Here is a 14,898-nt window from a genome sequence, read left to right on the forward strand (position 1 = left end):
GGACTACTCCATGATCCCTGGTTTTAGTGACCCGGGAAACTTGGAACCTTTCCTTCCGCGAGTCCAGGATCATCTTGAGGGTTAGTAGCTCCGTCATCGCAGACGAAGCCCCATGACCAGGTTTTACAGGGACCACCTTAACAGTGGCCCGCTTACTTTTAGTTGCCGGCGCCTGGGCTGGCGGCGGCGGACCTACCCGCTTAGGCGCAGGCGCGGCGGTTATCGAGGCGAAGGAGACAGGCTTTTTTGCCTTCTCCTCCACTCTCTTAATGAACTTGTGGCGCTCGCCCAAGGCCTCACCCGTTACCGGCTTGAAGCCCCGAACTCCCTCCACAACCTGGTCGACCTTGCCTGACAGTCGACTGACGACTGAGTCTAGCGCAAGGTTCCCACACTGGAGGCCTTCACATTTTAATGCCAGACCCGACACCATCAGTGAACATCGCTCAGGTATGGGTCCACTAACTGACGAAACTCAAGAGCGACTCTCAATTCTTTTTTGGAGGAGATCTTGGACCATTCGGCCTGCATCTCCTCAATCCGCCCCATGCTTCCAGCCCTAGAGGTCACCTGCTTTTCAACAGGCTTGCCTTCCGGGACCTTAGGCCCAGGAGCGGTTTTAGCGCTTCCGCTACCCGCCTTCCCCGACTTCGATGGCAGGCGTATTTCTGACTTGGCGCCCCCCTCAGTGCCATGTCCTTATTGCACGGGTCCGGCTTTCGCCTTTACCGTGCCGCTCGAGGTTGAGGTATCTCGCAGCTTTTTCTGCGATGCCACTTCGCTCGGGCGCTCCACTACCCGAGGGGCTTCCGAGACTTCCTTTGCGGAAGACCGGGGCCGCAGCGCCGACCTGCCGATTGATCTTCGTGGCACAAAGGGGTCACCGGAGACCAGGTCCTTGGTCAATCCGACCAAGTCCTTCAAATAACCTCCACCCGGTTGCTCCATCGCTAAACTAGAAAAAACTTCACCAGTTGTGTCGACAGCTTGTTTGAAACTAGCACCTGCCACAAGACCAGGTGAGCGTCTAACTAGATCTTCCTCAACCGGACTGTCTGTTCCGCAGCCCACTCGAGGAGTCAAAAGTTAAAAGCTCCTGTTGACCACCGGCGTGGTCGGAGCGAAATCGCTTCCCGAACCTGCCAGAGGATCCGAAACTTATCTGGCCTCACCAACTACGTAAAGGGGACACCGACAATGCAAAGGAAACGTCCTTATTCAGCCGACGATGGCACTACTGCAACACACTACGCTGCTACTTTGTTAAAAACGCTGCAGCAATGTAGGTTGACTAACAGCCACTGATTGTTGTACAGCCCCGACGACGGGTATGTAGGACACTGTTATTGCAGAAATATCACCGGTAATATGCGTGCAATTTCCAGTATGGGGCCAAAGGCCGAGAAGTGATCAACATAAGGGCATGGACAATGAGAATTATTGCGCTTCAACTATTAAAAGGATGAGTTGAATACTGGTTCTGCAGGCCAGGGTTTATATATACTACCAGCGGACAAAAGCAGTAGTTTTGTGAGACCATGTTCAGTGCAGTCATGATAACAAGCTATAGCAGTAAGCGTTTGTTAATTGCAAATGAAAAGTATGTCACGAGTATTCCAGTGTGGACAATGGGTGATTACAAGAAGTTGTTCGGTGAGTTATTGGTAAACAGTAGTGAAATTAACATTAATCTATTCATCCACAAAGTGTAAGGAAGGTAGTTTAGTTCTACAACAGTAAAAGTAATAATATTTGCAAAAAGTGAATTGTGTGAACTTTGGACTGTTCTGTTGTTATCTTGTTAACGTAATATTAGTTTCTCAGTCATTATAACATATTTACTAATTTGGGCTATAACCTGCCTATTTATAATTTAATTATCATTAAATAAATCTTGTCTGTAATTTTTATAATTTACTATCCTGTATGTTATATCTATTAGTATTTTTTTTTTTTTAGAGTAATAAATTGTATTTATTAGTTATTTTTAGTTTGTTAGTCTCTCAATATCCTTGTTGAACCGTAAACACGCAACAATATTTAAAATGTAAGCACAGTAATAATCCAGTAGAAAACCTAATAAGGAAGATTGTACATTAGATAGCTTTATAATGCTAACATAGGTTTATTTAAATATAACAACCGTGTTAATATGAAATATTTGAGATCTATTAATTCTTTGTGATAAATGTGTACTACATGTGGTACTTAATGTGTGACCAATGCAAATACATACTCACAGGAAAACCAGAAAATCATTTAAAGCAAGATTTTTAGAACATGTTTTAGGATAAAATATTAAAATTATACAAAAAACATTTAACCTACCTAGCCAGTGAAACAGCTCATAAATAACTTAATAATAATATAGAAAAAATTGAAATTTTTGAATAATTAATATTATTAATGAATTTTAGCAATTAGAAAAATATTACATCTTTAATTAAAATATTCATATTAAGGAAGCAAAACAGATCCTTAATTTTTCATTCAGTGTGTTGTGCAATTAAATTGATACAAAATCTTGTTAATTCTGTTTGTCTGTCTTCATTAGTCTATTACAATTTATAGATAAATAAATTGTAATTTGTAAATTGTAATTTTTATAGTTAAATTGTTTCTATTGTATTAAAATACAACAGAAGAAAAAATTACATTTTTTTTAAGTTTAAAATGGAATTAAATTAATAGATAAATCTCACAGTTCAGTAATATTTTGAAAGCTTACATAATAAAACATGGCTTTTTTTAATAAATGAATAGCTTTGTGAATTGTAATGAACAAAATTATACAGGTATACATGTATCACAAAGTTCTTCCAGGACTTTCATAATCTATTCTATTTGTGAAAATCATAGAAAAAGTTCAACCTCATTTCACTGGGATAGCTGAAATCCAAGCAAAATCTTTCACTAAACATAACTCGTAAACAAAGCGTATTAGGACATATGTTTACATAAACTTTTTCCATTATTTTTGTGAGTAGATAGGTTATGAAAGTCTAGGAGAACTTTGCGATATATGCTGTTTATTAGGTTCCATACTTGTCTTCATGTGATTGTTTAATTTATTAATTTTGATTTAGTTCTCAGTAAATTTGTTATTTATTCTTATTTTCTTTATTTTATTATTATTTATTTGTTTATTATTTTTTTTACAGAAATGTTGAAGGGAATGACACAGAATCACAAGGAAGCAGAGAGAGAACACCACAAGATGATGATGGTTTTGAAAGTCTCAATGGAAATGGATCGAGTGATAATAATGAAGAATGCAATAGAAACAAGTCTGAATCATCTGTCATACTATCTGTACATTTTCCAGCTGATTCAGTACCTGAAGATAATCAAAAGACTGATAAAATGAGTGGAAAGAATTCTAAGATAGTCTACAGTACAAAGAATATTGATATTATAAAAGAAGAATGTGAATCAGTACGCACAAGTTTAATGAAATGTGATACTTATGTTAATAATAATATATTAGATGCAAACAATACAAAAAATGAGGCCACAGTTAATTGCAATTTTAAAGAAAAAAATATCAATGAAGAGAATTGTTATGAAGAACTCAATCAATCTGTTAGATGGAAAGAACGTGACCGACTACCATTAGAAGATATGTTTCGTAATGAATGGGTAACTGATCAGCCTTCTTGCAGATTACCAAGTGGTCAGTATTTATATAACAATTTTGTTGATTATTTGCTTACATTGTACAAATATATCTTTCTTGTTAGCCCAATTTTTGAAATTTTCTTTGTTTTAGAGTTTTCTTAATCCACTTAAGTTAACTTGAAACAGTCCAGTAATTGAATTTGAACTCTGATGAACCAGTTTGTACAAAAACACGATCTAGGTATTGCTAGAAGCTATTAACAGGTTAATAGCTTTTTATACCCATGTCTTTTCTGTGTGGGAGAAATTTGGTGGAGATTCTATTGTTTAATTAACTTCAAAAAACTGTACAAAATAATTTTACTCTAGCCTCTGGATAGCTTGTGCAGTCTTTTGAATTAGGATATGTAGACAGTTGCATCCCTTGTTTTTTCAGTAAGTTTATGTATAGCTTGTTATATCTCTCAAGTACTAGGTTGTGTTGTTAATTAAATCCAGTAACAGAATGGTGGCTAGGAAACAATGTCAAGGAAATCATTAGCATTAACTAATTCCTGTAACTGGCTTTGATGAATTTCTGCCTCTTGCACAGAATAGGAAATGCCAAAAAAGCATTCACTTTATTATAACCTTGCTAGTGTCTTATATTTTATTCCTTGTTTTTTGTTTTTTTTTTCAATGAATTTGTAGTTCTGAGTAACTGATATTTATCTTTGTTGTATAGAATAGCTGATAGGGTTTAGTTTGGGTTGGTAATTCATTGGTAGTGTGCATTTTTTTTGTCCACTACATAGTTAAACAATATTAACAAGATAACAGACTCTTTTATCACAATCATATTATATAATTTTTGTACAAAAAATCAAAATAACTAATTTTACAATTTCATATTTTTTTATTGTGAAATAAAATCCTAAATTAATTGAAACATTTCAGAAATGTGTTTTTGTTTCATTGATTTTTATGGATGTAGTAATGCCTTGAAATAAAAAGTATGTAATGTTTGATATCAACAGTACTCTGAAAAAGAACTTCAGAAAAAAATAACAATTTTCTCTTTTTAGGTGTCTTAAAGTAAGGTAAATTTAAAAGAATAAATCATAGCATATAGCTGGTATATATGGGTTAATCACTTATTTACAAGCAAATGAACTTTTTTTGTCAGATTTCAAAATCATTTCATTGACTTTTATTCAGAAGGTATGTGTGTTATCTTAAAGGAACTATTCATGAGACATTTAAATGGTAAACTACTCGGAATCACCTAAGAATCATCTGAGCAGCCTCCTTCTCATTTAATTGCAACTTAACGTCATTTTTGTACAAAGATAATTCTGTACACATAATTGATGAATCCATAAGGAAATGAACTTTCTGTAACATTGGATTTACTCAGACCAGCCGTAAATTTAAAAAATCACAAGATTAAATAACTACTTACAAATAAATTAAAAAGTTTGTAAATGTTGATTATTCCACTATTTAATTTCACAGTTGGTTGGGTAATAGAAATTACATGAATATTGTGAATGCATACAATTTAGACTTTATTTTCATATTTTATCATCTAGAAAGTTAGGGAATTGTATAGTCTTGCCAAAATTAGATTCTCTTATTTGATAAACAATTTTTTTGAGAAAGTTTAACTATGAATTATGAATGTTACAATTTCCTGAGGTTAATTTCCTGATCCAATGTTGGAAGGTTCATAAATATTCATGTTTATTTTATTGCATTGCATTGCATTGCATTGCAAACTTAAGAAAGCAAGAAAGAAATATTAAACAAATATAATGATAGAAATATATTTTGTAGAGAGAGTGTGTGTGTGTGCGCATGCATGTGTGCATGTGAGCATGCAAGCATGTGCAACTACACACACGCATGCATGTGCTTACTTATATACATTTGCATGCATCCATAAATAAATGCCTGTGGCTTCTACTGATGTAGTTTTTTGACAATAGAAAAATCTTGAAAAGTCATTTAATAAAAGTGTTATGTTCATTTTACCTATTATTTGATGTATGTATAACAACTGAATTAATTCTTAAGTTTGATTTTATGTTTATAAATGTTTTTAATGTTTATTATGAATTCAAATAAAGAGTACACTGGACCAAGTACTGCAGTAATTATAGGAATTCCATTCTTGAATATTAAAACTGATCATACTTTGCTGCTAATAAGCATGTGCTCATTAGTATTTTTCCTACTTAAAGAAAAGTGTTTCATTCTTCATTCACTGCCAGTCGTATAAAAGATTATTTTGTGCCTAGGTTAGACTCTGTAATTAACAACCTACTCAGTACTATAGAAGAATGCTATATAAATTATTTAATATAATCTAATGCCAAATGCACCGAAAGAAATTGTAAAAATTGTTATAATTTTCTTAGATCAGCACTATCTCTTACTTCAAGTTTTGGGATAGCCCACATCAATCTTTTATAAGTTGGCACATTAACAGTGCAATACTACTGCTGTACCTGCAGCCATTTCTGAACAATTAATCCTATACTGACTATCGATGCTTGTACTCTGGTTAACTCGGATTTATTGTTTTGTACAGTCTCATTATTGTGCACTGACTTATTTATTTTCATTTGACTTAAATAGCTTGTTTTGCTAGTGTTGTTTCTAAGGGACTTTAGCACTTCAGTATCTCAATGCTAAATTTTATAAGTTTTTGAAAAATATCCAAGTACTAACATGAGTAGGAAAATGGATCTCTGAATTTATTGGTGTTAAAAAAAGTAAGTCAACGTCAATTGCATCTACAATTTGGAAAAAAATGAGACTTTATATTGGTAGCATTTAAAAATAATCAGATAAATTTTAAAAAAGCAGTTTGGTGCAGCTGTGTTCTTTCATATTTTAAACGCAAGCATACAGCCAATGTGGTATGCTAATTTTTAGATATTCTTTCGTTGGTTTCAGCAAAAATGACACTGTTTATTTATAATTATTAAAATGATTATTTCATTTCTGTGTATATATATATATATATATATATATATATATATATATATATTGTATTTTTATAATATGTATTGTCATTGTTGTTTTCTATAATTTTAAATTATTAATTTTTTTAGGACCAGGTACTGTCAGTTCAGGTGAAGTGGATCATGAGACAGATCATAAAGATACTGACTCAGATCCTTGTGATCAGAGGGCATCTCTTGCTTCTCAGGTATGGCACAGCGTTGTAATGCACTGCATGGTATGATATTTCTTCTCTTCTCATTTCTGTGTGTTTTCTCTGCTTTTATTTTTACTTTTTCTGAGCTACTGATAACCACTACATGTTTTGATTTTGTTTCCAAAGATTCTTGAGGATTTTTTATATTCATTATATTCTTTACATACCTTTAGTTTCCCTGTTTATTACGCAGCGTTACATTCTTTTTATTTAAACTGTGACACCATTCATTTTTATTTTATTTTGCCTATTAAATAGAATAAACAGTTAAAATTTCAATTATTTGTTAGATAAATAAAATTATATTTTTCCAGTTTTTACATACGCATTTATAATCTTAAAATAAATACATATACACACACACACACACACACACACAAGAATTAATTTTTTTCGGGAACTGCTTTTGTTTATTAACCACATACAATACTTCAGCATAAGTACTTATGCAGCAATAAGTACATTAGCAGAATTTCTGCTTTTCTTCATCAGAACATTGTTCTATAAAATTTAATTAGAAACATATTTTTGAATATTAACATTATACAGATTATAGTGATGTCTACCATATCTAATAGTCCGGGCGGTATCTGTTTAAAATGGGCATATTTGGACTTTTTCTATTTGATCACTAATTTTTACTTTAATGCCTCCGGAATATCATCAGAAATGATTATTTCTTTATGCGCCAGTTGAAAAAGGCATGCTTAAATTTTTATTAAAATGTAAAAAAATGCAAAATTATCCTTTTTATTCTCCTGTTTCTCTAGATAACTCGATAACTGTTCATTTTAGAGAGAAAAATTGAGTGAGAAAAAAGTTTTGTTATTAAATTTTGCACACAATATCAGCAGTTGAAAATCAAAAAATACACTATTATTGCAAAAATAGCAATAACTGTCAAAAAATTGGAAAAAAAAAACAAGATTTTTGGGAATTTTTTAGAGTACTTATACATAGGACCTCAAGAAGTTTTTGGTATGATAAAACCAAATAAAACATCCCAAATTTCAACAAAATTGGTCTGACAATTTGGAAAAAAAATATGATTTTTCCAAATTGTGTGGAGCCTGAAATAAATTCTTGAAACTTTAATCACATATAAAAGAGCACTCAAACTTTCAATTGCATTTAAAAAAATTTAAGTCTGTTAATTAGGAGAGCCTAGGGAAGTTTTCAAACATACAGAATAAAAAAAAAGTTGAATATGTTTTTAATTATAAATTAGAATAATTTAAATTGAATCTATTATTTTGCTAAGCCTGTCATCATATCTAAATCCTTTAAACATGATTTAGACAATAATATACTGCCTAAAAAAACAATATGTTCATAAAATATTGTGTTTGGATGTTGAAAACATTTCACTTTTAGATATCAATATTAAAAAGAGTAAAAATAAATTAAGATTAGATAGCTACTGAAGACATAATATTATCAGTACAATAATTAATAATAAATCAATATGTCCATTCCACCAAAGAACAGTAACTTATAGTAATATGATTATAGATTCTAGTAAAGGCAGTTACTTTTATACGGATTTGAATACTAGATCATGGATACCGGTGTTCTTTGGTGGTTGGGTTTCAATTAACCACACATCTCTGAAATGGTCGATCTGAAACTGTACAAGACTACACTTCACGTACACTCATACTTATCATCCTCATTCATCCTCTTAAGTAATACCTGATGGTAATTCCCGAAGGCTAAACAGGAAAAAGGAAGGAAGTATGATTATAGAGCCAGAACTATGTTGAAAGTAAAGTTGAGTTAAATGAAGAATTTAATAAAATATTGAGCATCTGAAAATTGCTGTAATATAAAGAGATTAAATAAATAAATAAATTAATTAGTAAAATGAGTAAATTCATATTAAAAGAGACAAATAATAAAATTTGCTTTCAAAACTGAAACTAAAATCATAACAGATTTAGTTCTAATATTTATATTAAAGCAACTGTTTAGAAAACAGAATAGAAGGTGCAAAATAATTGTAAAAGAAATTTACATAGGGATGACAAATAGAAATATCAAAAACTACTTTCAGGAACATTTATTATCCTTCATACAAATAATCTAATTATACTGGTCACATTAGTGAAAATAAACATGTATTTTCAAGTAGAAAATATTTCTCTGTTAGAAATTAATAGTAATCCCTTACATTTAGGAAAATACACAAAAAAAAAAAATAAATAAATAAAATCGCAATGGAAGTATATTAATGATAAAGTAAAATTTGAACATTATGATAAGGGAAATAATACTCTTAATTTAAATTTTTTAAATTTATATTTAAAAATATATTCAAATTATGGTACAAAAAGCAACTAGTTTTCAACAGATTGTAATAGCTGCAGAATTTTTTATTTTATATCTGTGATGTTAAATATGCAGCTCTGTAATTTAATATTTTATATATGTTTTTAATTACAACTTTTAAAATAATGATCTGAGGAACCAGAGCCAATATTTTTGCCTAAACTTCTATGAATTATTAAATGTAAATAATAAAAGCAATTAGTAGAAAAACAATTTTAGAAATAATTATTCTCTGTTTTTTAGGATGCAGTTTGTTAAAATATTTATTAATATAGATATTTTGATAAACACTGTTTGTACTACTTAATTTTTTCTTGACATGACTGTTCCAAAATTGACTATGACAAAATAATAAGATAAAAGAGAAGATTTTTTTTTAGTGTATGTAAGTTTATCTTAATATCCACATTACTTATTCACAAAATTGCCATCCGTGTTCATGACACCAACTTTTGCAGCTCTTCATCAAAGGACTGTGCCACCAGGGTACCAGCCAGTCATTAACTCCATCCATGAGTTCATCATTATTTCAAAGAGCTGGTCAGCCAGCCAATGATACCATTTTGATGAAGGGACAGTGGTTATTTGGAACAAGTTCAGCTATAGGGGATGGTACAAAAGTTCTTATTTGAACTGCTATAATAAAAACTTGTTTTGATATTGGAAGAAAACCAGACGTTGTTATGTTTAAGTACAGCTAATCCCTTGTGAGTATTTGTTTTGTATTTACCTCCAAACCTTAGCATTTCACAATAAATTTTCGACATTATTATGGTCCTAGGTTATATGAATTCTACCAGCAAAATTCCTTTGCTGTTACTATACTGTAGCCATCTTTATCTATTTTTGTTTTTTTTGTTTAATTTTTTGTTTGTAGGTGAATTATTGTAAGCACACTTATTTAAGAGTACAGATTGTTCATGATCAAGAGTATAGATTGTTCATGTAACTGCGATAATAAATTGCTGCTGTGTACAAAATACAGTCATTTGTAGATGTTGGTGGCCCTGTGTTTTTCTACTTGCATCACCTCATAGTTGGTAGTAATGACAAAGGCAGGTTCTACTTTTATTTGATTTATTCTTTACTGGCATTGATAGACAGAAGATGGGAACTTAATGAGATTATAGATCGCTGGTGGCTTCTGATCTCTGCAGTCATGTTGGAATCAACTAGTTTATTCTTAATTGCTGATTGGAAGTCAATTTTGGAATAGCCCTCATATAACATAATATAATATAAGAAAAAATGATTTACTAAATGAAACAAAAAGACAGTTTATGGAGTGCATGTATGTACTTCATGATGAATTGAACTGTGCGTGTTAGCTGCTGCAATCAAATTGTTCTAGATGAACTGAAATTATATTAAATTCACAGATATTTTAAGCATAAGAAGAATCTCATGCAAGGCTTACTTGAAAAAGTAAAATGGTATCCAATCTCAAATATTCGCCTTATTCTCTGAACCAAATGTAATGCTGCACACCAACAGGCTTAGCTTACAGATTGTAGGTTATATCCAGTACTGCAGGTGATACCTTCACTCTGCTCACCTCTGGGTCTGGCTTTATATTAATACCATTACATCCATAATATCATAGTTAGCAAAAGCTACTGAATTGGTGCCTGTGTACTTCATAGTTGAGATACTTTTCACCCATAGTAACAGCTGGGAGAGGTAGCATAAGCAAAAATTAATTACGCTTTTGTGAAAATTAATTATTCTTTGTGTATTAGTTATACTCTATCATGTTTACATTATCCCATCATGTGTGTATGCATGTATATACTATAAAATATGTTGCATTTTTTTTTATTTGCTGTTTATGTCTTGTATTTTGCGCTCTGCTTTCTTTTGTTGTGGTTTTGATTTTTATTATTAATGCAGATCTATTATTAAAAATGTTAAATAATATAAGATTATAACAACAACTACCTCTGTAGGAAGATTACAGTAAAAACTGTGTTGATGTAATTTTTGCATGTTTTCTTATAAATTCAATCTTAGATAAAAAAAAATTAAAGATTTGTTCAATAATTTGAATAGTGTTTATTGAGAAGCTCTCATGTACTTTATAACTCTACCCTGTTACTGATCAGTTTTTCTGTTAGGTGTTTTAATCAGCAGCTGATTTACTTCAGACATTTTATCCTGCTCTTTTTCCTTAAAAAGCATATAAAAATACTGATTATAGTATCTATCCGTATGTATTCCATCACTAAATTTTAATGCTTACAGATTGTTCATCTCTATGGTTGAGTGTTCATCTCTATCTTTCATAAGGAAATTTTGGGTTTGAATATGCCTAATTTGAAATTTCACTCTAAAATTAATTTTTCATGGTCAGCATTAGTGACTGTAATTTAATTTGCTCCAATAACAGTTATTTAAAGAATAAATAATTATTACATAATTATAGTGAAAGAAGCTGGATGATTCTTGTGACTGCTATGGGTATTTGTTAATGTACACAACATATTTTTAAAATTTATATTAAATACGATGATTGTAAACTATAGTTTTAAATTTATAAATTTCTAGCTAAGAATAATTAAACATTTAAAGTCTGCCTATTAAGTATGAAGTGAATAATTACACTCCTTAATACTTTTAAGCGGTTGGCAGAATCGTAAGAAGATATTGGTGGGAAGGAACTGTAAAGTATAATAAATATTTGTATTGCGTTAAATTTGAATATGCTTAGTGATAAAATATATATCAGATATTATGAGATTTTTGTATTATGTTAACTGAGATTGTAATATGTTTTGGATTTTTCAGCAGGGTTGTTACTCAGTCAGAAAGTATCTGGAAAATTCTATTTTCAGAAAAATACCCAGGAATTTCAACAAAAATCCAAGAATATGTTTCAAATTATACTCATATGTTATTATTTTTATTAGCATGAAAAAGGATACTAATAATGATTTATTTAATTTTGTTGTTTAGAAGAAAGAAAGCATATATAGGATTAATATTTTGTTTATAACTCATCAGTTATCAGTAGGGTAATGATTAGTCTAATATCCCTAACCTGAGTAAATTATGATTGTATTCTATTTGTTGACCAGTGCGAATTCCTCTTTTTAGGATTGACATTTTAATTAAATGAATAGTTATTGCTAAAGCGGAATAAAATTGTAATCTTTTCTTACTTATAACAGAAGTATACTCTGGTAGCAGATGGAGGAAATAATGAGCCTGAGACTTGTATGATATCTTGGGAAAAATTGCAATTTTGAAATCTGAAAAAATAGATCATTCTTCAGATTTATGTAGTAAACATCAAAGAATGTTGATTTTATAAGTTTCACTTTTTTTTTGTTCACCATGAAAGATAAACTTTATGTTTTTATTAGACAATAGTATCCTAACATAAAAATGGGAATTTGAAAAATAACTTTCTGGCCACTCTTCTCACACAGTCTAGGATAATACCAGTTTACATTCTAATCGTAGATTAATTAAAATAAAGAAATAATTTTATTGTTAAATGTTTTTATGTTATTCTTGTAAACATAATTTTTTTTGATAGTTAAATTAATTGAATAACTTCCTAAAAATTATCAATGAGTAGTTTTCTTTTTCTTATTACCATAAAAATTATTGCAATCTATGTTTGTATATGAAATGTTAGCTTGCATTTGCAATTAATTTGTGATTGGTTGTGATTCTTGAGAACTCCAAGTTATTAATAATTACTGCACAGTAATAAAACTTTATTGGTTTGCAAAGAGCTGACCACTGTACATAGAAATTTTGTGTCTCATTTAATAAAAGAAATTCAATAGATATCACACAAAATCAATAGATATCAGCATTTTAGTTGTGGTCTTTTTAACTTGGGATTAATCTTAAAATTGAATTTTTAGATATTAAGTTGTATATGTAGATTTACCAAACAATTAAACATTGTATTTTTCATTGCTGAGATTTTTACTGTGTAGCGATTGGTTTGTCGTCGACGAGGATCACAAGCAAACCTGCATGTCAGTATCAGTGGTCATAATCGTATGGGTGAAAGCTCATTTAATTCAAGCGGTGAGAGCGAAGAAGGAGAGACTGGTAGCTTTTGCCCCCATCTGACAGAGGGCACAACATCAGCAGCTGAATGGATTGGAATTACCACAAATAGTGAAGAGTGCAGCTACAGCTCTGATATGGATGATATTCCTCTTTCAAGTGACATTAATGATCATCCATTTCCTTGGGAATTTCAGATGGTAGGCAAAAATTTTCTTCAAAAACCTTACTTTCATTATTGTATGTGCATTTATTTAAGATACCCTTATGAAGATTATCATAGCATCTCTCATATATACAGTTTTGAGGTTTGTAATATGAAGGTGAATCAAAAATTATCTACACCTTTGCCATAACACACTTTCAAGGTTGTCATAATGTTTTCTGCACATGCATGCTTAGAATTGGTACAACTGCAGTCACATGTGCAAAATTTGATCCTGATTGTGTCATTTTCCCTCCAGCTATAGTCTAAACATTTCCACTCCACTTGCATTCTGTATCTAGGACAAACAACAAGTACTGATCCAATTTCTCTGGTTGGAGGGTGTAAAATGGGCTGAAAATTACCATAGACTTTTAATCACAATACATAGACAGTGCTTTATCACATAAAAGTATTTTTTCATGGGTCAAGAAGTTTAAAAGTTTAGAAGTGGTTGAATGAGTGACTCACAAAGAGGGAGCAGGATATCCGTCAACCTCCACCTCAGACAACAAGATTCAGCAAGCTCCAGGAATGATTCTGGTGAATTGGCGAGTTACCATTGATAACATGTCTTCTTTGAACATCGGTCTTGGTTCTGCACATCAAATCATCCACAAGTTCGGCCTCCATAAAGTCTGTGCTTGATGTGTACCAAGACAGCTTACTGCAGAACACAAGCTCAAATGTGTTTGTATCTGCCAACACTTACTTGATTGCTTCAACAAGGAAGATGACAAATACAGTCACCAGTGAATATATGTGATCCAAAAATGTGGGTTTGTCATTATGAGCCAGAATTAAAATGCCATAGTATGGGGTGGAAACACCCTGGATCTCTGCCAAAGAAAAATTTCAAAACTGAGCCATCAGTGGAAAAGGTTATGCTAACCACTTTTTGGGGGAGGGGGGGAGGATGCAAAAGGGCTTATACTGGAAGATGTCTTGGAAGAGTGAACTACAATCAACAGCACAAGTTGTAATGAAATGTTGGAAAACAAGCTGAAGTCAGCACTTTGCAACAAATACCAATAACTATTGCTGAAGAAAGTGTTGTGTTGCATGATAACGTCTGTCCTCACAGGTTCGCCACACCACTCAAACCATCGACAAGTTGAATTTTGAGATACTGGAATACCCTGCCTATAGTCCTGATCTTGTTCCCTCTGACTTTCATCTGTTTGGGGTGCTTAAGAATACTTTGCTAGGTTGTCAATTTTCCATAGACATGCAGTAAGCGGTGTAAAAGTGGCTTCATGACTTACTGAAAACCTTCTTCTTGGAAGGAATATGCAAGTTTGTGAATCATTTGATCAGTGCATTGAAAAGGGGAGGTGACTATGTAGAAAAATGATGTACATGTTGAACCCCTATCTTTGTGTAAATAAGTTGTAGAATGAAAAATGTAGATAATTTTTGACGACCTTATAAATTAGTAAATACATAAATTAGTTAGTAAACATCTTCTTTTAATTTTCATTTATTCTTTAAGGTTAATCTAGCCCCAGTAATAGCA

At 31.6% G+C, this 14,898-nt stretch overlaps 1 protein-coding gene across 8 annotated transcripts in view; it reads left to right on the forward strand.

The window, feature by feature from the left end:
• Positions 1-14,898, forward strand: part of phtf (putative homeodomain transcription factor) — a 169,136-nt gene that overhangs the window by 101,051 nt on the left and 53,187 nt on the right. For 7 of the 8 annotated variants that reach the window (XM_075359808.1, XM_075359759.1, XM_075359791.1 and 4 more), the window contains 3 exons: positions 3,162-3,673; positions 6,717-6,844; positions 13,102-13,377. In XM_075359808.1, the coding sequence (XP_075215923.1) occupies positions 3,162-3,673; positions 6,717-6,844; positions 13,102-13,377 (916 nt within the window). The remainder of the gene's footprint in view (positions 1-3,161; positions 3,674-6,716; positions 6,845-13,101; positions 13,378-14,898) is intronic. The other variant, XM_075359800.1, reaches the window with a different exon arrangement.

The sequence above is a fragment of the Lycorma delicatula genome, chromosome 1 (assembly GCF_047948215.1).
Source record: "Lycorma delicatula isolate Av1 chromosome 1, ASM4794821v1, whole genome shotgun sequence".
Lineage (NCBI taxonomy): Eukaryota > Metazoa > Arthropoda > Insecta > Hemiptera > Fulgoridae > Lycorma > Lycorma delicatula.